At 37.2% G+C, this 27593-nt stretch overlaps 2 protein-coding genes and 1 long non-coding RNA gene across 5 annotated transcripts in view; 1 reads left to right on the forward strand and 2 right to left on the reverse strand.

Annotated features, from left to right (window-relative positions):
* Positions 1-9220, reverse strand: part of NMI (N-myc and STAT interactor) — an 81884-nt gene extending 72664 nt beyond the window's left edge. The window contains exon 1 of the mRNA XM_045868891.3: positions 9166-9220. The gene's annotated coding sequence lies outside the window, so the exon portion shown is untranslated. The remainder of the gene's footprint in view (positions 1-9165) is intronic.
* TNFAIP6 (TNF alpha induced protein 6) lies at positions 1769-18402 on the forward strand. Of its 3 annotated transcripts, XM_064586545.1 has the most exons (7): positions 1806-1957; positions 5077-5316; positions 6168-6305; positions 8731-8892; positions 12466-12694; positions 14446-14486; positions 17739-18402. In XM_064586545.1, the coding sequence occupies exons 2-7, from the start codon at positions 5289-5291 to the stop codon at positions 17906-17908; spliced, it is 768 nt and encodes a 255-aa protein (XP_064442615.1). In that variant the 5' UTR covers positions 1806-1957; positions 5077-5288; the 3' UTR covers positions 17909-18402. The 3 variants fall into 3 exon arrangements, with proteins under 3 accessions (XP_064442616.1, XP_064442614.1, XP_064442615.1); XM_064586546.1 differs by lacking the exon at positions 5077-5316 and having other exon boundaries at positions 1769-1957; positions 8731-8823; XM_064586544.1 differs by lacking the exon at positions 5077-5316 and having other exon boundaries at positions 1772-1957.
* Positions 11571-27593, reverse strand: part of LOC135363879 (uncharacterized) — a 44568-nt gene continuing 28545 nt past the window's right edge. The window contains exon 2 of the long non-coding RNA XR_010410152.1: positions 11571-11701. This is a non-coding gene — a long non-coding RNA (uncharacterized LOC135363879). The remainder of the gene's footprint in view (positions 11702-27593) is intronic.

Raw genomic sequence — 27593 nt, forward strand, 5'->3', positions numbered from 1 at the left:
AATAATAATAAATAAATGTTTATGTTAAAACAAAACGAACATTCATACCTTCCTATACTTGGAGCTTCATTAAAATGCAAATAAACAAAGATGGGTATTTGTTGTTAGTTATTTGACCTAAGTAAAGATTAATTTCCAACCCTTTCCTCAGAGTAGTTTTTGATAAATGAGAGCCAGGGGAAATTGGGTACTTCAAAGAAATGCAGAAGGCACAGTCAGAGAAATGTGACCAGGCAAAGAATGGGGAAGCCGCAATGGTTTTGCTGCAGCCTTGCTCAAGTTCATTTATATCTACTTCCTAAACCACAAACTTAAAATACTCATATAATTCTACTTTCCAGAGCAATACCATGGCTTGCTCCTTCCAACTATCTATTCACCCTGTTTCTCTCTGACCACGCCTGTGTTCTTCACAGTCACACCCACGTGGTCTAGACTATATCTCTTTTGCACCAAATCGATACTCTCTAACCCTATCCGTGAGTTGGGATACAATTCCCTTATTTCTCATTTGCTGGGGGGCCAAAATAGAGATTCTGAACCCTAATAATTTTATACATACTTCAGTGAGCATCCAGTGAATTTTGTACCCTCAGACTACATCCTCACAACTGCTCTTTCCAGGAGAGATGAGAGCAAGCCTTCAATGTTCAGCGCAAAGATGCCTCGGGGGATTCTAGGCTAACTTCAGACCGGGCGAGTCCAGAAAGTTGGCATTTTCAAAGGATTCCAGTATCACTGGCGGGACTAAGAAAGCATGAGAAAAATGAATATGAGGGCAAATGGAAAGCAATTTGGCAGCAAGAGTAGAAAAACTAAACAGCAAAGAACGACGTAAAGAAAGAGAGGCAAACGTTGCCCCCAAATGACTGTCAATCAACAGGAGATGCCGCTAGCATTGAGCAGTGGGGGCTATCACTAGACCCACAGACCCTACACAAAAGGAGTGGAAAGCGTGGGCTATTTCAAGGCATGGTGATTTTACTACTAATAATGATTACTTTTTATTTTGATCATCCTCAAAGTTAGAGTGGTTTGGGGAAGCTACGGTCATATTCTTATTAACTCTATCTACGCACCCATCTTTCTCCCCCAACTTCAAGGATTTGTCATGTGGGGAAATTTGTGTTAATATAATAAGGTACCCCAAAGTTGCTGGAATGTCCTAAAGCTCTGAAATGGAGCTATTTTTCTGGAAGTTGATGTATTTACCTGCTGACCACAATAAGCCAAGGACTGCAACAGATCCACCCAGGACAAACACAGACAGAAGGCAAAGACATCCCACGTCACTGCAGACAGTTGAGAGTGTGCCAAACTATGCACACCTTTGTTTTAAATTTTCTATACAAGCTTGGCAATGTTTAGGGAAAATTACAGTAACATTACCAGCATCAAGTCCAAGATTAGTGTCTAAACCTAAACCCTACACTCCAGAACTGACTTACTGCAAATAAGACATTCAGGGTTTCTCTTAAAATCCCTACTGAAGTTTTTTGTTTTTGTTTTAATCACTGCTGAATCTACACCAAGTTACACAAACTTCCTAATAGAAAAATGTCTGTGACAGACAGAATTAGTGAACCACTTTCTGAGTAGATGAATTTTAAAATGTAGATGATCATTCTATATCCTTAGTTCTGGTTGCCAATGCAAATGAGTCAGAGGATTTGCTTCAGACACTGAGTTAATTGTGTAACACTACAGTGAAAAACGCCATTGGAGAGGACTTGCTGACCTCACAGTCCAAAAAAACCATTTAAAAGATGTGGAAACCAGATGTTTCAGTCACATTTCAGCCTCTGCTCTGAGAACTTATCCTGGACAGCCCCTAACAGGCTATTACTTCTCTACAACTGAGATATGATCATCTTAGCTTACTTATTTGTCCTGCTGTGGGAAGAGGCTCACGGATGGGGATTCAAGAATGGAATTTTTCATAACTCCATATGGCTCGGTAAGAAACTTCACTCATGAGCTTCTTGGGGACGTTACTTCTTTGAATTAGTGGAGAAGTGAATTGAAGCAGGAAACTTTTTTGTTCTGTTCAAGACTGATGTTTTCAAAGAAAATGCTGAGGAAAAACAGCTTTTAGAATGCATGTGCCTTTTAAAAAAAAACTGTTCTTGCCTTCTAAAATTAAAAAAATAGTTTTTTTTAATAAAGTGTACTATTCAGTAGAAAATAGAAGTTAATATCTATATTCCATATGAGAAAATATTTTTCAAAGCAGATGTGATGGTATATAGTAGAGAAAGTTTAGCAAAATAAAAACACCATTATTTTGTTTTTACTTCAATGCATTTGCATTCAGATTTCATAGCAGGTAATTATAACAGAAATGTAACAGGTAAAATTGGAATATACAATGACTTTATAATCATTTGCCTGTGTACTCTGACCTGTAATGTATATCTTGTTTTTTCCAAACATCTTTTGACTAGCTTGATGCAAAGCCAGCTTGTAATATAAAACAAATGAAAAAGGCTTGTATTTCTGAATGGAGTCTCACCACTTTGATTCCTTTTGTTTGACCTATCCATATAAATACTTTTCTACCCCTTTTGTTAGACCAGGAAAGTTTCTTTTGTTGTTTTGTTTTGTTAAATGTAAGGAATGACATGCGCCTAACGTGACTATAAACAATAGACCAAAAAAGGCCAAATAGGGAAAACCCAAAATACCCTGTATAGTACTCTAAACAACACTTTCTCATGACACAAATTAATGTTGCTTTATGTTCATTACTGTGTTTGATAGTGAAAAATTTTTGAATTACTCGAGAAGAAAATTGACAAATTCTTGTATAAAATAAAGAAATACAGAGAAAGCAAAATTAACCTAGATCTTGTTCTAATGCTTGCTAAGCAGCACATGGTTGTGGAATATTTTCCCTTTCAGCATGTTTCTCTCTGGTAATAACTGCAGCCATGCGGATTTCATTAAAAAGCTCGATTTGCAATGCACCGCCTTGCCCCCTCTTTCTTCAGCTTGAGCCAGTGAACTAGTTTCGGGCTGAACAGTGCGATCCATTTGGCCAAGATGGGGTCTGGGACTTTTTCGAGGAGTGAACAAGTCTCTTTGTTTATTTTCCTTGCACATTACCAATCTTAGGAAATATACACACATTTGTTAGAAATGGAAAAAACTGCCATAAAGCTAGTATGAGTTAAATCCGCATGCATAAACCTTGAAATGCTGTCAAACTCTCTAATGATCAAGCATTTTGGTGCTGGTTTTTTTTTTTTTTTTAAAGTGATGCTGTATATTACAAAAATTGAACATGGACAATAGAAGTTCTGTCCTAGAGGTAGAGAGGAGCACACCCAAATGTTAATAGTAGGCTGCAAATCTGAGGCTCAGGGTAATTGCAAATTGCTTCAATCTCAGACAAATTATTGACCAGTCAGCCTAACACAAATTGTTTACAGTTGGTTAGGTCAATATGGTATTAAAAACTATTTAGAGAAGGAAGAGAATTGGATAGGAAGGCAGGAATATGCTAACAACTAGCACGAACAAGGTACTTCAAACTCCATCTCAGCTCCCTAGTAAAACGAGAAGGTCAAAGTAGGGGACCGCTAAGGTTCATTTTTAACTCCGGTATCTGCCAGTTCCTTAAATAGTAATTACTATTCCTTAAATCGTAATTTTTTTTTAATAACAAGGACAAGACACTTCAACTAATTTACATAGATGGTGAAAATCAAAACTGCACAGATAAGCAATTTTTTTCAGCCATTGTACTGAATCTAAAAAAGAAGAAGGACAAGTAACATTATCACGAGCTCCTACTAGGATTCAGAAGTTATGCTTGCAGGTTTTAATGATTTATTTATTCCCAAAATAGCTATCATTATTCCCATTTGATAGAAGAAGACACCGAGGTGTAGGCAGTAATTTGTACAAGGTTACACAACTTGTCCAGTGAAGAACCAGGAGGAGAAACTAGAGCCAACATGCTACTGTTGTCCTATGCTAACAGAAAAAAAAGTAGTGGTTAAATACTCAGTTTTAATGAATGACTAGGGACTCTAAAAATGAATAAATTATTATTCCTTCTGAAACGTAAAACTTTTAAAATTAGGACTCATTGTACAAAGGATCATCTTGGTAGTTTAAAATTCTGAATTGAGGAATACTTTCAAATAAATGTGTGCTTACAATTGTCAAATATGTACCAGAGTTCTCAACTGCTCATAAGGCAAAATAATAGGAAGTTTGTCACTCTTTCAGGAAAAATGTAGAATATTAGTATTATTTAATGAATTTAAAATGATAGCATATACTTTCCTACCATGTAAGTTACTATCTTATTACTAGATGAGTTCTAGTACCAAAAATCTAAGAAAAATTACTGGGGAGAAAACTTAAAATTATTTTTCAAAAACCTCTCTGTTAATTAATTTTTTCCCTATGAATGTCATATTTTGATTAGGGAGTAAAAGACAAGGAAATCTTAGTTTGAGAAACATTTGCAGACATTAAAATAATTCCTACTAATAAAGATCTTAGTCTATATTCTCAGGGAATAGATACACTTTTAACATTTTTGATAATCTCTAATATGGTACATAAGTAAGTTCAACATGTCTCCCTTCTCTACTAAAAGCCTTAGTACTCTTATACTTCAAAATAAAAGTACTTCCATTGCCCACTAGTGTCCAAGTTGCCTGAGAAGAGGACTTGATCCACAGTACTTAGTAAACCTCATGGTATATTCTCAAAATAACCAAATTGGAAACTAGCGAAAGTTCAGTTAATGAGGCTTTACCAATATGAAGAACACCTGAGCAGTAGGTGACTTTCAAACAGGAAGATAACTTCCTGTATTAAGGAAGATAACTTTGATGTTCCTTGTGTTCCCTGACCTATGAGCATCAGATTGACTAAGGTCTTCAGTGCATAAGTGCATATAACATGTAAGAACAGGATCCCTTGCAGTCCAGAGAAACAGGGAAGGTGCCAAGCAGCATCTCCTATTGAACTGTGGGAGTGTCAACTTTAGCTTGGGGAAGACAGTGAGCAATGACATTTCTTTTTTTTTTTTTTTTTTTTTTTTTTTTTATTCATGAGAGACAGAGCGAGAGAGAAAGGCAGAGGGAGAAGCAGGCTCCCAAGGAGCAGGGAGCCCGATGCGGGACTCGATCCCAGGACCCTGAGATCATGACCTGAGCCGAAGGCAGACGCTTAACCATCTGAGCCACCCAGGCGCCCAGCAATGACATTTCTACTACTACTGGATTCATGTCTTGCTGCATGCCAAGGAATATGTGTTCTCATCGGAAATGATCTTAATGGTGGCTGATTGTACAGGTCAGGGTACAAAGACTTAACCATAATCTGATAGTCTACACAGAACGATGACAGTTTGTTATGATTATTGTCCTGGAAAAATTTTCACATTGTCTCTATGGCAAAATGCACTCCAAACTCAAAACAATTTAAACAGTGATCTACTGGAAGACAACTCATTTATGACTTACTTCCTAAAATATGCTGGGAACAACATGTGAACTAAAAAAGACAAACCAGATAAAGAATTTAGCAATTGGTAGCTCGGTGTGCCCAATTTTTTCTCTGCTGTATTTGAATCTTTTTTTTTTTTCCTTAACGCAGTATTTATTTGCTTTGGATTCTTTAAACCTTTCCTCAGTTTTTGGTTTGTTTACTAAATTCTCCATTATATTGCATTAGTCATTTCCCTCAAATGGATATTTTGGATTATTTTCCTCCATCTTTGTGAGCCTACATAATGGATCAATTTTCATTGGTTTCTTTTGCCTTCACCTCCTTTTCCCCCCTATTGTTTACCTTTCCAAGTTTTTATTTGATTTAAAACAAAGCCCAAAAAAGTCAAAACTTTGTCACCTTTTGATAGTTTAGAAATACAATGTTGTCTTACAGCTTTCATTCAGGCCATCAGTTCAGAAACATAATTTAGCCTCAAGTTTCTGCTGTGTCCCCAAATTCCCCTAAAATTCCCCTCATTCATATTTTTTTTCAAAGCTTTCTAACAATGAAAACTTAGCCACCCGAGGCCACTGACCCAGGAAACTCTTTGGCAGGAACAATAGCTGACGCAATCTTTTAGATGAAGCCACAAAATTTCCCTTGTTCCACAAGAATGGATCATAGCACATTTACAACATTTTGTGAATTCACAGAACAAGCAGCAGGTGTGTACCACAGAGAAGCTCGGTCTGGCAAATACAAGCTCACCTACGCAGAAGCCAAGGCGGTGTGCGAATATGAAGGCGGCCAGCTCGCCACCTACAAGCAACTAGAGGCAGCCAGAAAAATTGGTAACTAATTTGACAGTGATTTTCCTTCTTTTTTACCTTTGGTGGGGGAAAAAAAAAAATCCCTTCTTTTCTGTAACCCCTTCATAAGATTTCTCTCTCCAGTCCTTCCAATGGTTCTCTAAGCCCCTATGACATCCCTGCTCTCTGGCTTCTCCCATCTTCTCTTCCTAGAGCCAGTGGAAAGTTCTTAGTGCTAGCAACTTATTTGGGGTCACAACCCATTGTGAGCTAATATAATAGAAGTCAAAAAACAAAGATATCATTATCTCAACATCATTTTAATTCCTCATTAATTTTAATGCCATTTCTATTCATTTTTAATACTGTTCTATCTTAACTTCTGAATATGGGTTTCCTCAGCTGTTAAATGTTACTATGTTGAGTTTTACAAAGAAATTTGATTGGTAGAAGAAATACTGAATTTAGCGGCTTTTTTTTTTCAAAATATTTTTTTAAAGATTTATTTATTTGAGAGAGAGAGCGAGCAAGCATGCCCCCATGCGGGGGAGGTGAGGGAGGGGTAAAGGGAGAGGGAGAGAGAGTGTCCCAAGCAAACTCCACACTGAGCACGGAGCCCCAGGCAGGTCTCCAACTCACAACCCTGAGATCACAAACCCAACCAAAGCCAAGAGTCAGACACTTAACCCACTGTGCCACCCAGATGCCCCTTTTTTCCCCAATGTCTTTAAGGTCAGTGGGAGAATGCATTTGTACTTTAGGATCACAAGGAAGATAAGCAGGTTATAAGATGGCAGGAAGAAGAAACTAAGAAGATGATGTCAGGAGATCTGGTGCAAACACAGTGATTAACTAGTGCTAGTTCTTTCTTAAAAAAATAAAATAAAATAAAAATGCACCATGACCATCTCTCCTGGTGGTTTTACAGGTGGATATATAGGAGAATCCAAAAGGCCACCCCCATTCAGAACTCTCTTCTCCATTGAAGAAACCCCTTTGCTGATTAAAAAAAAATACCTCGCAAAGCTTATGCTATTATATACATATATATAAGCTATATATAGCTTATATAATATATATAGCATATATAATATATGCTATATATAAAATATAAAATATAGCATATATAATATATGCTATTATTATATATTACTCAGGATAAAAATAAAACTGTTCTCTAAAAATCCCCAAAGTCTCCCCAGCACATTGCTCAGTCTAGACCCACAGGGCTGTGTGTAACTGGAACGCAGTAACTAGAACAATGGCTACAAAGGCCGGGGCCATTACTGGCTGTCCTGGACCTCCAGTAAAACCACTCTTGGATGGCAGTGGAAAAATATTTATTTATTTTTAATGAGAGAGAGAGAGCACATGAGAGGGGGGAGGGTCAGAGGGAGAAGCAGACTCCCTGCCGAGCAGGAAGCCCGATGCGGGACTCGATCCCGGGACTCCAGGATCATGACCTGAGCCGAAGGCAGTCGCTTAACCAACTGAGCCACCCAGGCGCCCCGGCAGCGGAAACTATTTAAACAGCCTCTGAAGCTGGGCAAGGAAAACAGGGCCGAGGCTTTGTTCAAAATTTATGAGCACATGTATCCTTATTCAAATTTTTTTAAATATTAGCAATTTTTTTTTTTTTTTAATTTGAGAGAGAGAGAATGAGAGACAGAGAGCACCAGAGGGAAGAGGGTCAGAGGGAGAAGCAGACCCCCTGCTGAGCAGGGAGCCCGATGCGGGACTCGATCCCGGGACTCCAGGATCATGACCTGAGCCGAAGGCAGTCGCTTAACCAACTGAGCCACCCAGGCGCCCCAAAATATTAGCAAATTTTAATTGATCCTGAAATAGAAACTAATTAAATTATCATTTGAGGCACACCTGGGTGGCTCAGTCGTTAAGCGTCTGCCTTCGGCTCAGGTCGTGATCCCAGGGTCCTGGGATCGAGCCCCACATCGGGCTCCCTGCTCCGCGGGAAGCCTGCTTCTCCCTCTCCCTCTGCTGCTCCCCCTGTTGGTGCTCTCTCTCTCTCTCTCTGACAAATAAATAAATAAAAATCTTTTAAAAAATTATCATTTGAAAAAAAATTGCCTTCCAGGATCAATGGTAATTTCAGAAATTATTTCATGGCAATAGATAGGTCAATGGTGAAAAGAAGCCAGCTCTGAACTTGGATTGTTTTCATATCCATGGTATTATGATTTCCAGTCCACCTGCCTCTTTTTTTTTTCAAGTAAGACGTCATTTTCTAGTAAAAGTCAGATGTTACATTTTATATGTATTCAAACTTTATTTTCTTTTTTAAGAAAAGGGTTTTTCAACAAAATCAAAAGAAAAGAAAGAAAACAGTTTTCCCTCCTTTTACATACCTGGCTTTGGGCAGCTGAGAAGGGGCTGCTTTTGTTAAGATGACCTTCACTCAGCTGAGGGGGTTTACCAGTTAGCCCATAATCCTTTCCTTCTCTTGCAGGATTTCATGTCTGTGCTGCTGGGTGGATGGCCAAAGGCAGAGTTGGATACCCCATTGTGAAACCAGGGCCCAACTGTGGATTTGGAAAAACTGGTATTATTGATTATGGAGTCCGTCTTAATAGGAGTGAAAGATGGGATGCCTATTGCTACAACCCGCATGGTTTGTTACAAATAGTAATTTTATCTTTGCCAAAACAGTTACATGTTACCAAGAGGTTATTAGATATAAATGGTTCCTTCTCCCAGAGATAAATCAACTTGGTGATGATGATTGTTCATAACAACAACGATACACGGAGTGATTATGCTGGGCCAGACCCCGCCCTGCTGCTCCTCTTCCACAGTCAGTATTCACAACAACTCTGCAAGGAGCTGTTGGTATACCCATTTTAGAAATCAGGAAATTGAAAGTCTAAGAGCTTAAATAACTTACCGAAATCAGACATCCAATAATTAGCAGGCAGGTAGGATCTCAGATTCAGGTCTTTTCTATGTCACGTCTTTTTCTATTCCCGACCACAAAGGGAAAAAAAAAAAAAAAAGCAGTTTATAAATTTGTCACGGTTAATTAGCTAAAACAACAAAGTGATATTACCAAATGTTAACTGTTCAAAATTACCCCTTTGATAGAATGGAGGAAAAAAGAGACAAAATAAACTCTTCCCCTAATTTCTTTTTGTGCATATATTTTTTTAAGATTTTATTTATTCATTCGACAGAGAGACACAGAGAGAGAGGGAACACAAGCGGGGAAGCGGGAGAGGGAGAAGCAGGCCTCCCACAGAGCAGGGAGCCCGACACGGGGCTCGATTCCAGGACCGTGGGATCACGACCTGAGCCGAAGGCAGACGCCCAACTGACTGAGCCACTCAGGTGCCCCTGTGCATAAATTCTTAAACTTCCAAACTAAGCAACTCTCACTCTATGGTTTGTTTTCACAATTATATACTGGATATACTAGTTATTATTATATAGTATATTTTTGTTCATATTTTCCCATGGTTCATTGTAGCTAGAAAAATTTTAAAGAGAAAATTAATTCAACATAATGACTATAAAGAGCTATTCTTTGTTCATGTTCTTGGAGGAAAAAATAGATTGTTCTTTTTGGATGCATTTCCCCCAGGATGATACTAAAAGAATTATAATGTGTTACCAAGTCTGTCTCCCATTTATGATCACAAACATCTTCAGGTGTTGTCCTGTTTCAATCTGCCTTATAAGAAAGCCCCTACAGAGGGATGCCTGGGTGGCTCAGTCGGTTAAGCGGCTGCCTTTGTCCCAGGTCATGATCCCAGGGTCCTGGGATTGAGTCCCACATCGGGCTCCTTGCTCAGCAGGGAGCCTGCTTCTCCCTCTCTCTCCCTCTGCTTATGCTCTCTCTGTCAAATAAATAAAATCTTAAAAAAAAAATAGAAAAAAGAAAGCCCCTAGGGAGAAGTTACAGTGAGTTATAGTCAAGTTCTAGCATATTACTATAGAATTTATTATTCAATGATATTAACCATTGGAGAATAGTTTCTCATGTTTGTAACTAACCTTTATCTCAAAATAATGTGTATTCTAAGTAGAAAAGAATTTTGCCTAGAGCCATCATCTATTCCCACTTAAGACAAAATATTAATAAATATGTATAGTGCATTTATATAGGGCTATAATTTTCAAACCACTTTGACATACATTAAACCTATGTTATATTTAGTTCTATATCTAGTTATTGTTAATAGTTCATATATCTTCTTTTCCTCCCTCTTCCTCTTCCTTTTTCGTCAGTATATTTACACAAGCAACTTTCTTTTTACTCTCAAGAGTCACTTCTATTTCCAAGTATATTCTCTGATTCTTCCTTTGCTTGATAAGCTTTAGGATCTCTGAGCATCTATTCAATCATTTCCAAAGGTCAAGATCTAGGGGAGAGAAAGAAGTGCTAATGGAAAGGTTCTTAGAGTATTTCCTTGCCCTTTTATAAGGACGCCACCTTAACTTACAAATTTTTATAAATTGCTTTTGTTTCTCATAGAGGCTTTTTACTCTGGGACTATTTGTACAGAATCCTGGGAGACTTGTTCTTACTCAGGTCTCAGCTTACTTTTGGATTCAGTGACATGCTGATTTTTTAGGATGTGGTGAACCTGAAGGGGACTGCGGGCCGCCTGAACTAGCACTGGGAGAGGAACAGTTCAATGAAAACTAATTGGAATGAAAAAATCATAACGGTATCAAAAAGATAAACCAATGACTATCAATTAATCAATAAAATATAGAGCTGAATAGCTAAACAAATTGTTCAATATTTGAATTATTTCCTAATCTAATGAAATAGACAACAAAGATAGGATTATATGAGACAGAGCAAATCACTCCAAAAACTGGCACTGAACATGCTTATGTACACGTATAAACTATGTATCATATAATATTTAACAAGGCAATAAGAACAGCTTACATTTTGCATAACACCCTGACATTCTCTTCCATGTTACTATCCTTAGAATAAAGCTGTGAGGTAGGTAATGGGAGAGGCATGATTATTTTTACTTTACCAATGAAAAAACTGAAGTATAGAGTGGTCACAGAGCTCAGACTAGATCCCTGACCTTCTTCTGTCACTCCCCTGTCAGAAATTCTAAGATCCTCTTCGGCCCTGAGGGAGATATGCTTCCTTACCTTCTATGGCATTAGGATTCTAACACAATTTTTTTAAATAGCTCTTTTAAAGGATAATATTCTTGGAAAAAGCCTCTGACTGATTCAATGAAAAATGTTTTCGAATGCTACCCACAGTCACCACCACCACCATTCACAATATTTTTGAGTTTCTAGACTGTAGACACTTACTTGATCTGAAATTAAAATTAACCAGGGGTTTTCCATACTTTTCCCTCCAGGTCACACTATAAAATCACTGGTTCTGGCAGAGGCTGTTTGATTGTTTGTTCTCATACCAGGTTATAAGGCATGGCAGAAATCTATAAAATGATAAATGACTTGAAAAAAACAAACATGAATGTCTCCATCAAATCCTCAAATACTTGGATTGAAGTGTTAGTTTAAAACCAGTGAAAGGAGTATAGAATGATTATAAATTATTCCTTTTAACTGGATTAGAGTGACCTTCAAGGTCCCCCGTGATCCTGAAATTCTATAATGATTTTCCAAACAGAATTTATTGGATTCATTATTCTAAATGTCCAAGTCCATGAGGACACAGTGTTGACACCACAGGACAAAATCCCAGCCATCTTGATTGGGCTGTTGGTAACAGGGGTACACATATTCATCAAAATACATGAACATATACCCATGAGACTTGTACATTCTTTTTTTTAAAAAAAAAAAATTATTTTTAAGTAATCTCTACACCCAACATGGGGCTTGAACCCACAACCCCGAGATCAAGAGTCACATGCTCCACTGACTGATCCAGCCAGGTGCCCTGAGGCTTGTGCATTCTAAGCTGAAAAGATAAAAAGCAAAAAAAGTGAACAAGAGCACAATTATTAAGTTGCTATTTTTTTTTGTTATTTTATTTTTTAAAAAATTCAGTCTATATTCATTTGAAAGAATTTAGCAACGAATAATGAAAATATTCATTTATCCTTTAGCTGTAAGTATATATATTCAATATTTCATTAAAAGTAATAAATAGGCCTAAGAAGTACATATCAGTTTAAAATAGGGATATTTTTTCTAATGCTTTCTTTCTTCTCTTTTTTTGTTTTATCCATTTCAGCAAAGGAGTGTGGTGGTGTCTTTACAGATCCAAAGCGAATTTTTAAATCTCCAGGCTTCCCAAATGAGTACGAAGATAACCAGATCTGTTACTGGCACATTAGACTCAAGTACGGTCAACGTATTCACCTGAGCTTTTTGGACTTTGACCTTGAAGATGACCCAGCTTGCTTGGCTGACTATATTGAAATATATGACAGTTACGATGATGTCCATGGTTTTGTGGGAAGGTACGTGTTTCCCCATTATTGATTTTCTAGTATTTCTACTCCCCTGCAACACCATATCTGTTTTTAGCAAAGATTTTTCTTAGTACGTGAAGCTGCTGCATGTTCTTATAATTAAAATAGTGACAGCTGCCTTTTGATTACTGTTAAGTTGTAAGAATTAAATAGTCTATTTAAAAAGACTTCAGGGTGCCTGTTTGGCTCAGTCAGAAGAGCGTGTGACTCTTGATCTCAGGGTCGTGAGTTCAAGCCCCATGTGGGGTATAGAAATTACTTAAATAAATAAAACTTTTCAAACAAATAAAAAAATAAAAAGACCTCAGTATTTAACTAACAATAGGAGAAAAAAGATACATGTGAATTGAGAAATCTGTTGGGGATTTTTAGGTATTCTAATTTCTATCAACCTCCTAAAAATAATTATAAATTCAGTAATTACTGTCTTTCTTCTGTGTACAAAGTATTGTGCTAAGCATTATGAATGTAAGAATTAAGCAAAGTATAGCCCCTTCTCTCACAAAATTTACCTAAATGTACAATGGATATCTTCTTTAAAATAGCTTTCGTTACCATAGAAAACAAGTGCTCCTTTCCTCAATATTTCTCCCTTGGGTTTTCAACATACTGGGACACAACAGATCTGTGTTGCCATCCTGAATCTTCAATATAGTTTAAATTTTGAATGTCTCACAAAATATTACAAATCAAAGCATATCTAATTATGTGTTTTATTTATTTAACCCCCCACTTAATAACGCATATCTGAGACTATCCATTATCAATAGACTATCAGTTATCAATTTTCTATCATCCACAACAGTAATTTAATGAAAGAAAATGGTAGTGAGGACAATTAAAAATGATAGACTCAGTAGTTTGTTGTGACTTTGAAATGTGTAACTTAAACACAAAGAGAAAGAAAGGCATTTCTTTCATACATGAACAACAATTTTTGGAGGGAAATTGTTTTGCTTTGTTTTATTTTGCTTTCTGGCTGACGGACTACTGCTATAGAAAAAAAGTACAAATAGTTTTAAAACATAGTCTGAAGAAGAGATGAAGCGGGTTTGGTGAAATTAAGAGCAAAGTATTTGTTGAAAGAGTGGACATCCTACCTTGAGAGTCAAGATGATATTTTCATTCTAAACCTAGTTTCAGAAATCAATTACAGCCCTAGGTAAAATAATATACTGTTTTTTAAAAGGTTTTCAATAGACTAATTTGTTATTTATTGGATTTATATTATGTGATAAATCCTTCCCTTTTATGTAATATACAAGGGAGTTCCTTTCAAGTCATAATTCAAATAAAAATCAATCCCTCTTGTAAGGTCCAACATAATTTTCCACATTTAGATCAGTCTACTCTAGAATTCAAATTAGTAGTACCATCAGCCATACACCTATTCCTCTTTAACTGTGAAGAAAACTGATTAATCAGAATCAAATTTAAAATTTTTCCAAATAGATTCAAATTGTCTACTACACAAATAGTTTTGCACGTATATAGAACAGAAATGCCACATATTCTTTTATAAGAATCTCATTTATACTGTGAGGTTATTTGACACAAAAAACTTTGTTTTAATCCCTCTTCTCCCTTACAAATTCAAGTTTAAAAAAAAATAAAAACATAAAATAATAGGAAAACGAGCCATTACTTAGGAAAAATAAAGCACTTTAATTACAGGTCAGAGCTGCTTGCAATAGCTGTGTCTTTTGTGTGACTTCTCCTTTTTAAAAATTCCCTTTCAGATACTGTGGGGATGAGCTTCCAGAAGACATCGTTAGTACAGGTAACGGCTCTAAATTGAGACATAGGACTATGATTTGTTTTTTCATAGTGTCACTGAAAGTGAAGAACCCAGTAGTTATTACTATTTCCTTTTTAAAGTTGAGGGAACCATTGGCACAGATGTAGCTTACCAGTTTGTGAAATGCAGTGTTTATACTTAAAGACTTATGCCATCTCCTTACACCAAAAATGTGTAGACTTATCAGGTGCAGGAATGCAGTCTGAGATGGTCTTGCACCTGCAAATCCCTGAATATTGCTGTAGGTTATGACTTCCATAAAATGTGGTTAAAAACAAACAAACAAACAAAGTTTTTCATCAATAAAGGATTGAAAAGTATTTTCCAAAGTATTAAAGTTGTTAAAAATACCTTCTGTCACTGAAAAAATTTTACATCACACTTAACTGCATTTTTATCTTAACACAGCATTCTCCAGAGTGTTGTGAAGAACAGTTCTATGAAACATTTTTAATAGGTGTTGCATGAGAAAAGAACACTAAGGTCAAGTGAATTTGGGAAACATTGGTTTAAACAATGTTAAACAGGTATCTTTATTGGAAGATGTCAGAGAGCTTTTAATATGCTAATTATGTATAGTAAATCTCAAAAGGCTAGCTATTGTTGGCGATGTGTTCCAAATCTTTTTAACTCCTGCCAATTACTTTTGTGACTTTGCACCATGCAATGTACCTCAAGAAATGAGTTTGTAGTCGTATATATTTATTTCCATAAGCAATATCACTGCCATTGCCCCATACCGCTATTTTCTGGCTAAGAACCTTCACTTTCTTAGGTGTTTTTCTTTTTTAATTTTTATTTCCATCCCCAGCACTAGTAGTTGGTATTCTTACTTGCTCTATTTTTCCTCCAAGTCATAAAATTATCACAATGTTTCTGCAACTAAAAATAACAAAATACACTGAATTGTAATTTCTAAGTGGTCCTTAAGCTCAGATACCACTAGCTAAATTACTCCCACACCCTAGCCTTGAAGTGTACAAAATTCTCATGAAATTCTCATTTATGCATCAATATTACAAGATATAGAACTTCTTATTCAATCCTTGAATGATTAATTGCTTAAAAGTTATTCATTCATTCTCTGTTACAATCTCCCTAGTAAGGGCAGCCTACTAAAATGTTTATCTCAGGGTGCCTGGGTGGCTCAGTCGTTAAGCGTCTGCCTTCAGCTCAGGTCATGATCCCCGGGTCCTGGGATCGAGCCCCCCGTCGGGCTCCCCGCTCTGCGGGAAGCCTGCTTCTCCCTCTCCCACTCCCCCTGCTTGTGTTCCTGCTCTCGCTATCTCTCTCTCTCTCTGTCAAATAAATAAATAAAACCTTTAAAAAAAAAAAAAGACATTTAAAAAAACCCTGTTTATCTCATTCTTTTCTTGAGAACATATTTTACATTAACAGAAAGTTAAAAGAAGACAGGAGCCATCCATAGGAGATAGTTGAGGGATGAGAATCCTATTTAAAAAAAAAAGAAAGAAAAGAAAGAAACAGGGAGAATCAAAGCCTGAAACTTGACATTTTTTCTTGTTTTGTCTAAAACAGAAAAAACTTACTTTAAGCATAATCAAATTAGTGTTTTTCTAACACAACTGCAAGAAACTGAAAAAAACAACAACAACAAAACCGCACACAGTTTATTATTCAAAGAGAAACAATCAACACACAGAAGAGAACATAGTTAAACAAAACAGCCAAAGATTTAGCAAAACAGCAAGAGGAGGAAATTGATACCAAGAAACAGAAAAAGATTTAAAATACATTTGAAGTATAATCCTACCAAGTCAAGTATAATACTGTTAACATTTTGATCTAGTTTTCTTCTTAAATATGTGCTTATTCAGCCAGGATATTTACATTAAAAAACAAGACCAGAAAATGAATGAACTAAAAACTACCCATAAACTAGACCACTTTAATAAATAGTATATAAAGTAAGAATATACCCACTCTCCTTATCTCTGCTCACCCAAGAAAGGCATTGGATGACTTCCAGGTGTTCTCCTGTATTATATAAACATGATATACACAGATATCATGGACATATTTCCAAGTCAGCATACAGTATGTAGATCATTCAAATTTGTTTTAATGACTGCCTAGTAGGTCCCTGTATGGATGTACCATCATTTGTCATGTATCAATATTTAACATCCTAAAGATGATTATTTCTGATTTTCTTTTCTTGCGCTATTCAACATTTCACTGGTATTTTTAAACCTCTACTTTGTGGTGCTATTTTTTTTTTAAAGAGTAGATTCCTAGAAGTGAAATTTTGGGGTCAAAATGATTTCATTTTAAATGTGAATAGATGCTGCCAAATTGGCACTAGCCCTACAGTGACAATTTGTATATTAACCACTTGAGTAATCTGTAAAATGTTGTTTTTTGTTTGTTTGTTTTTAATTTAGGCAACTCTTCCAAGTCTGAGAAAAGTGTAGTGGATAAGAGCATGAACTCTGGAGCCAGACTCCTGGGGCTCAAACCTGGTTCTGCCACTAATTTAGCATTGTAGCCTTGGGCAGGCCACTCAGGCTCTCTATGCCTCAATTTCACCTGTAAAATAAATATTTACAATATCCACCTCATAATGTTGTGGGGAATAAATGAGTTAATAGATGAAAGGCACCTACAGCTGTGCTTGGCAAACATTAGCATTTGATATATGTGGGGATTTTTTGTAATGAATTCTGGATTTGTGATGTGGATGAAGAAGACCTTTCCTTGGTGAAAAAGAAAAATATTCCTATATTTTATTTTATATAATAGATTTTCACTTCTTATTTTTAGCATATTTTTGGTCTTAAATGCAGGTAAAATCTATTTAGGTACTCTGTGTAAAGTAGGGAGTTAGCGTTGTGGCTTTGTTTCTTACAATGTAAAGCTTGTTGCCCTGACATCATTTATAAATAATTCATCCATATCTCACTGGTTTAAACGGCCTGACATTCTCCTGAATTCAGTGGCTGTTCCTTCTATAAAGAATACCTTTTAAAACAGAATAGAAAAATTTCCTGTAGGACAGCTTAAAGGGCCAGAGGAGAAAATAGGAAAGTCTCTCACCCTACTACACTTGGCAAAGGAAACACAGACTCCACTGCTTGAGAATCCAACTCTGAATTCTGGGAGTCTGGTTCATGACTTTTTATATTCTCCTATAAGAATGATGAGTCTTTGGACTGCCAGACAAATTAAAGCAGAGTAACATCTTTGTTCTTTTGCGTTCCCCCTCCTCCCCAGGAAATGTCATGACCTTGAAGTTTCTAAGTGATGCTTCAGTGACGGCAGGAGGTTTCCAAATCAAGTATGTTGCAGTGGATCCTCTATCCAAATCCAGTCAAGGAAAAAACACGAGTACTACTTCTACTGGAAATAAAAACTTCTTAGCTGGAAGATTTAGCCATTTATAAAACAAAAAAAAAAGGACACTCAGTGTTTACATTTTTATCTTTTGGAACCCCTTATTAATAGCATTTATTTATTTTCTAAATGTGAAAGGCAATACCTGATACTCTGGGGAAAATGGGAAAATACAGAAAACTTCAAATGAGAAAATAAAATCTCTCATAATCCCACTGCATAAAAATAACAAGCATTAATATTTATATATTTTTCTTTTAGTTATTTTTCAATTTGTGGTATATGTATATATGTATCTATATGTATTTTGTATTTGAAATTTTGGAATCCTGTTCCATGTACAGTTTTATATCTTAGTTTTTTTTTTAACTTCGAACTTTATGGCTTAAGCATTTTCCCGTATCATTGAGTATTCTGCAAACACATAATTTTGAACAGCTGTAAAATATTCCATGGTATGATTGTTCCATACTTTATTTATGCTTGTCTCTATTGTGGGAATTTTAAGTTGCTTTCAAAAATATTGCTGCAATAAATATCCTTGCACATACATAGGTGTACAGCTCTAATTATTTGGGATAGGGTCCTTGAAGTAGAATTACTGACTCAGATATTAATTAAAATGGAATTTTGTTAGGATCCCTGGCTAGCCCAGTCAGTAGAGCATGCAACTCTTGATCTTGGGGTCATGAGTTTGAGCCCCACGTTGGGGGTGGAGTTTACTTTAAAAAAATAATAAAATAAATGTACAGCTTTAGAAAAATAGAATTTTCTTTTTTATGGGCAAAAGTGACATATCATTATGGTTTGAATTTACAATGAGATTGATGGTTTATATATTTTTGATCAGTTTTATTTCTTTAGTGAATTATTTTTTCATGTCTTTCACCCATTTTTTACTTATATAACCTTTTGATTTATAAGAAATCAGTATATATCAGATATATAATTTCACATCTGTCATATATATGTTGCAATTTAATTTTATGTGAAGTTTGATTTTTATGATTTTTAACATTTTTATTAAAGGTTAAATTTTATTTACTGTCATATTTACTGATCTTGCTTCAGTCTCTTGTCTTTACATTTAGAATGAATATTCCCATTACAACTTGATGTATTTATTCATTAATATTTTATTCTTATTATTTTATGGCTTTGCTTTCATAGAAGGAAAAAGTCACAGTTGTTACCCTTTATATGAGGGGTAATGGTTACTATCCAATTAAATTCAACAAAAATGTTTGTGCCCGGCACTGTTCTGGACACTTAGGAAACACTCAAGAACCAAATGATTAAAAATCTCCAGGCTTGGGGAGTTTATGTTCTGGTGCGAGGAGAGAGTCAATAATTCAACATGATAAATTAGTGAACTACATGTTAGAAATAGATCAGAGAGACTTCTTTATTAAATTACTAATGGAATGAGTATAGATTTAGAAGAAGAAAAAAGACTAAGAATTGAGCCCTGGAAGAGGAAGATCAGCAGAGAAGACTGGGAAGGAGCAAAGGATGAATTAGAAGGAATATCCCTTGGGGTCCTAGAAGCCTAATAGAAAACATATCAAGGAGGAAGGAGTGATCAACTGTTAAATGCTGATTTAAAAGCACTACAAAGATGAGTGCTAAGAATAACCACTGGGTTTAGCAACATGAAGATTGTGGGTGACCTTAAGGAGCAATCTTGGGGTGTGGAGGCAAAGGCCCCCTGGAGTGTCCTGTAGAGTGAAGTAGAGGACACCACTGGAGACAGTGAGTCTGGCTATCAAGGAAATGGAGCTGTCAGGAGAACTGGGTTGAAAGAAGGCTTTCTTGATGGGAATGAACTTAGAGAAAGGAGAGATGCTGGGGCCATTTTTCTGAGTCTGGGTAGTAGTCAGAGTCCTGGCAGGAAACAGATGACACAGTCAAAAGGGGGAAACTGAAGAGATTATCACAGAGGTGTGGGTTGACTTATAGAAAGCTCTCAAAGGATGGTGAATCATTAGATGCTCACCACAGAAGGAGGATCCCCTGGAGGAGAAAAATCAGGGGCAGTTATATATGAATCCAGAGAGAGAGCTTCCTTGATAGGAAAGGGTTGCCCAAATGAAGATGAAACAGGAGTTCTGCCAACCCAAGTCTCTGGGAAGGGATTGCAGGTAAATACCTCAATTTCTCCCTCCTCACATACTTTTTTGTCCTGCTGGTGCTTCCTACTGTCTAAACCCAAGCAGAAATCAAAATATGAGGAAACCTGGTTGGTACTGTCCACAGAGATCAGCTCCAGGGTCCTGAGCAGGAAGTCAGAGCATAGATCTAGAGGGGTGAAAGGATTACATCTGTCATCATGGGTGAAAGGAGATTGGTTCTAGTCCACAGATGGAGGGACTGGCTTTAGATAGCAGCATGGAGGGGCGCCTGGGTGGCTCAGTCGTTAAGCGTCTGCCTTTGGCTCAGGTCATGATCCCAGGGTCCTGGGATCGAGCCCCACATCGGGCTCCCAGCTTGGCGGGAAGCCTGCTTCTCCCTCCCCCACGCCCCCTGCTTGTGTTCCTGCTCTAGCTATCTCTCTCTCTGTCAAATAAATAAATAAAATCTTAAAAAAATAAAAATAAAAATAGATAGCAGCATGGACAGTCCCTCTATAGTCCCTCTCTTATGCCATGAATCCTTTAACAGTTGAAACCTATGAACACTTCTCAGTGTTATGTTTTTATTTATTTTATTTTTTAATTTAATTTCATTTTTAATTTTTTTTATTTTACATGTGCTCCACTCCCAGTGTGAGGCTTGAACACACAACCCTGAGATCAAAAGTCGCATGCTCTACCAACTGAGCCAGCCAGGCATCCCCCTCAGTGTTACGTTTTTAAATGCACAAAATACATAGGAGTACAAAGAAAATTATTTTGAAACACAGTTATAAAATCATTTTAAAAATCAAATCTGTGATACATTAATGCATGTGTTTCTATATTAATGCCATAAATAATATCTAGTAGTGCACTTAATAACTACCATAATTTTAAAGTAGTGATACATATGTGTATAATATTCTGAAATAGATGCAAAAACTGTTTCATGGTATAAAATCCTTGTGATGTTTACTCATGACAAAAGCATAGGTAGTGCTACTGTGGTTTACTACCTACATTCATAACTGAAGAAAATGACTAGATTTCAGTGAAGAGTTATTAGAAATAAAGATGAATTTCCACATACAAGATCACGATGGCCTGGGTTAAGTCCAAAGCTCCATTAGGAAGAAGGTAGAGTGTAAGGACAGAAGCTGACCTATAGAGAGGTATGTGGGAATCTGCAGGGCTCTCTTCTGCTTGTTTTGCATTTCTCAGGAAAGAAAGAGTCAAGTCATGTGCCAAGAATGAGTATGGAAAGGGGTGCTTGGGTGGCTCAGATGGTTAAGCATCTGCCTTCAGCTCAGATCACGAGCTCAGGGTCCTGGATCGAGCCCTACATCAGGCTCCCTGCTCAGCGGGGAGTCTGCTTGTCCCTCTCCCTCTGGCCCACCACTCATGCTTTTTCTCTCTCTCTCTCTCTCAAATAAATAAATAGGAACTTAAAAAAAAAAAAGATGAGGATGAAGAAGTAAGTGTATGAGGTTTGAGAAGACAGGAGAAGGCATGAGAGGGTCTTCTAGGAAAGTGGGAAAGAGAATGGACCAGAAAAATTGCATTTGGGTACCAGGCAGAATCAAGAACTCATGTCAAGTTTGTGGTATGGACTTGAATAGGAGACCAATCAGCAAGGCTTGTTTTCCTCCAGTCATGTTCAGCTACACAAAGACAAAGACAGACTGAGGGAGAGCTAGAGTCAACAGATCTGGGTTTTCACCAAATGACTAGGACAAGAGAAGGGCAAGGGAGTAAGGGATGTGCGTAAAGGAGGGACTGTGATGATAACCCATGGAATTTAGTTTGATTAGGAGGGAAGAGAGGACTTTGAGGAAATGAGAGACAGTGAAAAAGTGGTATACTTAATGAAGTGAAGGTCCCATAAGGGCTCAAAGGATTGTAGAATTGGAGGATGAGGCGATGCAGCGGAAAGATAGGAGGTAGTGGTCAGAGAATAGGACTTTAAATATAAGCTTTCGTGGTAGGCAGAATAGCACCCTCTTCTCAAAATGTTACATCCTAATCTCTAGAACCTATGAATATGTTACCGTATGTGGCAAAAGGGACTTTGCCCATAGGATTAAGTAAATGGCCTTAAAATGGGAGATTATCCTAGATTGTCCAGGTTGGCCTAATGTAATCACAAGGATTTTTAAAATCATGGAACACTACATCAAAAACTAATGATGTAATGTATGGTGATTAACATAACATAATAAAATTAAATTTAAAAAAAAAGTGGATGAGGGAAGCATAAGAAAAAGAGAATCAGAGAAAGAGATGTGACAAGAGAGGTAGGGTCAGAGAGATGCAATGTCGCTGGCTTTAAAGACAGAAGAAAGGAGCCATGAGCCAAGGAGTGTGGGTGGATTCTGGAAGCTGGAAAAGGCAAATAAAGAGATTTTTCCTTAGAGCTTCCAGAATGAATGCATGCCTGCTGACAACTTGCTTTTTGCCCAAAATGACCCATGTTGGACTTCTGAATTACATAGTTATAAAGTAGTAAATTTGTGGGGACTCCTGGTTGGCTCAGTTGGTTAAGCGACTGCCTTTGGCTCAGGTCATGATCCCGGAGTCCCGGGATCGAGTCCCACATCGGGCTCCCTGCTCAGCAGGGAGTCTGCTTCTCCCTCTGACCCTCCCCCTTCTCGTGCTCTCTCACTCTCTCTCTTTCTAAAATAAATAAATAAATTCTTTAAAAAAAACTAGTAGATTCGTGTTGTCTTAAGCCACTAAGTGTATTATACTTTTTTATGGCAGTGATAGAAAGTTAATATACCTCTTAATCAGTTTCATGCAGGCTTAGACTTTGAGGAATTAAAGTATAATTCAAGGTGACAAAGCATAAACAAGAAGAAGCAGTAAGCAGAAGATAGCTATTTTTCTAGAGAAATTAACTTACTTGAATACTACTTAAGGCTAGTATAACACTTATATGTCTTCCTGCCTACACCTAATACCTTTTTACTTCCTTGCTCATGAAATTTTTTTCTCTTTTCTTTCTTTCTTTTTTCTTTCTTTCTTTCTTTCTTTCTTTCTTTCTTTCTTTCTTTCTTTCTTTCTTTCTTTCTTTCTTTCTTTCTTTCTTTCCTCTCTTTTCCTCACCTCCATAGGCTTTATTGGTTTTTTTTTTCAGAATCCCCATTTTTTTTGTTTGTTTCCTTTGGAAGTCTCAATGAATGGAATTTAAATAGGAAATTGAAGAATGTGAGTAAATTTGAAAACTCTAATGCATTCTAGCATATAAGGTATTATTATTGATGATTAATGTAAATTCTCTAAGATTTTCCTGAAAATAATATTCAGATGTGTGAAATATTTAGAATGATATTAAATGCCGTCTATTACCACTGACCTAGATTCTCCTATATCTCAATAGTATAGTGAAAGAAGGACACACAGGGTCAGAGGCAGGTTGTAATGACTTCTGGCGATTTGGCTGAATCATTTACAAACCTTCCTTCTGAGGCTTAGATATATTATGGTTATATTCTGAAATCTACAAGAATAATTGGACAGGAAGAGTTACAATATGTATAGATGATTTTTTTTGAGTAAATTGCTAAGTGACTTTGTAAAGCATTTTTTTTTTTTTAAAGATTTTATTTATTTATCTGAGAGAGAATGGGAGACAGAAAGCATGAGAGGGGGAGGATCAGAGGGAGAAGCAGACTCCCCGCCGGGCAGGGAGCCCGATGTGGGACTCGATCCCGGGACTCCAGGATCATGACCTGAGACGAAGGCAGTCGCTCAACCAACTGAGCCACCCAGGCGCCCGTAAAGCATTTTTTAAAACTTGATTTTCTTTATCCAATTTAGCATCCTTTTGCATGTCTAATTTACTATTATGTCTTAGTAATTCTACTTTATTTGAATGTTTTCAATTTAATACTCAGGTATAATTATTTCAATTTAGTATTCAATTTAATTATTTCAATTTAATACTCAGGTATAATTATTTAATGCTCAGGTATAATTATTAACATTAAATTAATATTTCTCTATTTTTTTGTGATGTTTATGTGTGGATTTGGGAGGTTCCTTTTTTTTTTTTTTAAGATTTTATTTATTTATTTGACAGAGAGAGACACAGTGAGAGAGGGAACACAAGCAGGGGGAGTGGGAGAGGGAGAAGCAGGCTCTCCACGGAGCAGGGAGCCCGATGCGGGGCTCGATCCCAGGATCCTGGGATCACGACCTGAGCCGGAGGCAGACGCTTAACGACTGAGCCACCCAGGCGCCCCAGGGAGGTTCCTTTTTAAAATAATGCTTACTTTGAATTTAATGTGATCTTTATATCAATATCATTCTCTGCAAATAAAACAAATATACTGATGTTCATATATGTATACATTATTTTTTTTTTAAGATTTTATTTATTTATTTGAGAGAGACAGAGCATGAGCAGTGGGGAGCAGACAGTGAGAGGGAGAGGCAGACTCCCTGCTGAGCAGGGAGCCCCATATGGGGCTTGATCCCAGGACTCCAAGATCATGATCTGAGCCGAAGGCAGACACTTAACCCACTGAGCCACCCAAGCACCCTACATTCAGTATTTTATATAAGACATTAAAGTTCAGATTTTTGGAAAAAGCATTTTTTGAAAAGGAATTTTTTTTAGGAATATACTTTACACCTGGTCTCCCTCAAAAATTTTTTTCCAGGCTCTTAGTGTGACGGCAAGTTATTTTTATGCTTTAGGTTGCTTTTAAAATTTCCTTTTTTTTTTTTAAGATTTTTAATTTATTTATCTGAGAGAGAGAATGGGAGACAGAGAGCATGAGAGGGGAAGGATCAGAGGGAGAAGCAGACTCCCCGCTGAGCAGGGAGCCCGATGAGGGGCTCAGTTACAGACCCTGTGATCATGACCTGAGCTAAAGGCAGTCGCTTAGCCAACAAAGCCACCCAGGTGCCCCACTTTTAAAATTTCTAAAACAGGGGCACCTGGGTGGCTTAGTTGGTTAAACATCTGCCTTCGGCTCAGGTCATGATCTCAAAGCCATATTGGGCTCCCCACTCAGAGGGAGTCTGGTTCTCCCTCTGCCTCTGCCTCCCCCCTCTGCTTGTGCTCTCTCACTTTTTCTCTCTCTCAAATAAATAAATAAAATCTTTAAAAGAATAATTTTAAAAATTTCTAAAACATATATTCACAACTGTTCACAACTGTTTAATTTCCTTCTGAACAAACACCCAGCAAAGAAAACCACTAGAAAAGATCACATACTGCAAAACCTAAATGTATAAAAGTAAACACCCTGTCTCTTGGGCCACCACTGGAAGAACCACATTCTTTTTTTTTCCATTTTTTAAAAAATATTTTATTTATTAATTTGACAGAGAGACACAGCAAGAGAGGGAACACAAGCAGGGGGAGTAGGAGAGGGAGAAGCAGGCTCCTCACTGAGCAGGGAGCCCGATGTGGGACTTGATCCCAGGACCCTGGGATCATGACCTGAGCCGAAAGCAGACGCCCAATGACTGAGCCACCCAGACATCCCTGGAAGAACCACATTCGCAACAGTATTTATAAAATACAGAAAAAAAAAAAAGTTTTTGAGCATTTATTTGACTGTCAAACAATTATAAATGGAACTATTACTGCTTAAGGCTCAGTAACCTCACAGTAATTCTCATGATGCCAAAGAAAAAGTTACACAGTATTAGATTTAATTGAATTGAGATGTTCATTTAAATTAAAATTACATGTAAAACATAGTACAAAAACTACTTTTCACATTGTTTTCTGAAATTCTATCCCTATTGCAGTGAATGGCGATCACTTACAAAACAATGTTAAAGGGTTCTTTTTGTTTTTCTATTCTAAAATACCAAGTACTTTTGTAATCAGTATTTTGCAAGCACAAACAAGAACTCTTAAAATAACAGTATATTGATGACAATGTTGATAGCCTCCCATTTCAGAAGAAAAGCCAAAGTCAGTCCTACGACTTAGAAGACCCATCATCATCTTGCCCTCTCTTCTTTTTTTTTTTTTTTAAAGATTTTATTTATTTATTTGAGAGACAGAGAGCACGAGAGGGAAGAGGGTCAGAGGGAGAAGCAGACCCCCCACTGAGCAGGGAGTCGGATGCGGGACTCGATCCCGGGACTCCAGGATCATGACCTGAGCCGAAGGCAGTCGCTTAACCAACTGAGCCACTCAGGCGCCCTTGCCCTCTCTTCTAACTTCTCTCAGCTCATCTCCTATTTCTTCCCTCACTCCCTCCAACACCATTATCTGTGCTCCAGCCACATTGGTGTCCTTACTATACTTTACACACTAGCATACTCCTTACTCAGGGACTTTGTCCATGCTGTTCCCTCTGCCTGGAACACTCTTCCCATATAGCCACATGGCCTACTCAATCATGCCTTCAGATCTTTATTCAAAAGTCACAATTTCAATAAAGTCTTCCTAGGCCTTTCATTTCAACTAACTTCTCCCTAAAATTTCATAACCCCTTTCCTACTATATTTCTATCCTTAGAACTTAACACTATTTAGCATGCTACATATTTTAATCATTTACCTGGTTTTGATCCCCCAATAGAATGCAAGCTCTATGAGAACAGTTATTTTTGCTGGATTTTTTTAATCTGCTATTTTATCTATAGGCCCTTGCAATGGAAACTGACACATAGAAGATCCTTAATTAAATGAAGGAATGAATTAGTATTAGCCTTTTATTTAGAATGAAATATGATAGGGACGCCTGGGTGGCTCAGTCAGTTAGGTGTCTGCCTTCGGCTCAGGTCATGATTCTGGGGTCCTAGGATTGAGTCCAGCATCGGGCTTCTTGCTCAGTGGGGAGCCTGCTTCTCTGCCTGCTGTTCCCCCTGCTTGTGCTCTCTCTGTGTGTCTGTCTCTCTCTGACAAATAAATTAAAAAAAAAATTTTTTTTAAAGATTTTTATTTATTTGACAGAGAGAGAGATAGCGAGAGCAGGAACACAAGCAGGGGGAATGGGAGAGGGAGAAGCAGGCTTCTTGCCGAGCAGGGAGCCCGATGTGGGACTCTATCCCAGGACCCTGGGATCATGACCTGAGCCGAAGGCAGACGCTTAACGACTGAGCCACCCAGGCGCCCATAAAAAAAAATTTTTTTTAATAGAATGAAATAGGATATTTGAAATATAATTAGCTTAAAAATCATAAAGCCAAGTGGAGAATATTAAGGTGGGGGCTATCATATATATTCTTACCATATGCTAAGAGTTAGGTGATAGAGAATGTATGTTTTATATTTGTATCAATTAGGATCCAATCAGGAGACAGAAACCATAAAGAAATTTAAATGAGGAAACTGTAATACGAAGAATTATTAACTACTACAAGGGAGTGGAGCAATAAGGGATTGGCTAGTAGAAAGTAAATATACAAGGAGACATAAGCAGATAAATGGAGCTGCCACAATTCCTATGGCTAAGGTAGAGCACTTGAGGAAGAGTACCCCTGAAAACCAGACCTGCCTGGAGAGAATGAATCCTATGGTTCCCGAGTGTAAGAGAAGTCACTGTGGTGCAGTGCCGGTGGAACTTGCTAGAAAGCTCCCTGCCCAGAAAGCCTGTCAAAAAGAGGTGTCTCATGGAAGACCCTCCATTGAAAAATCATCTTAAGTGGTT

The sequence above is a fragment of the Mirounga angustirostris genome, unplaced genomic scaffold, assembly GCF_029215605.1.
Source record: "Mirounga angustirostris isolate CCGP_5_RB_7025 unplaced genomic scaffold, mMirAng1.0.hap1 SCAF_3, whole genome shotgun sequence".
In the NCBI taxonomy this organism is placed as follows: domain Eukaryota; kingdom Metazoa; phylum Chordata; class Mammalia; order Carnivora; family Phocidae; genus Mirounga; species Mirounga angustirostris.

What these genes read in the sequence shown, in the direction of transcription:
- TNFAIP6 (XM_064586544.1), top strand. Translation starts at nt 1,864, where the DNA reads ATGATCATCTTAGCTTACTTATTTGTCCTGCTGTGGGAAGAGGCTCAC. An exon ending in TCATAACTCCATATGGCTCG is followed by an intron (nt 1,958 to 6,167) that starts GTAAGAAACTTC and finishes GTGAATTCACAG; the next exon opens with AACAAGCAGCAGGTGTGTAC. An exon ending in CTATTGCTACAACCCGCATG is followed by an intron (nt 8,893 to 12,465) that starts GTTTGTTACAAA and finishes TATCCATTTCAG; the next exon opens with CAAAGGAGTGTGGTGGTGTC.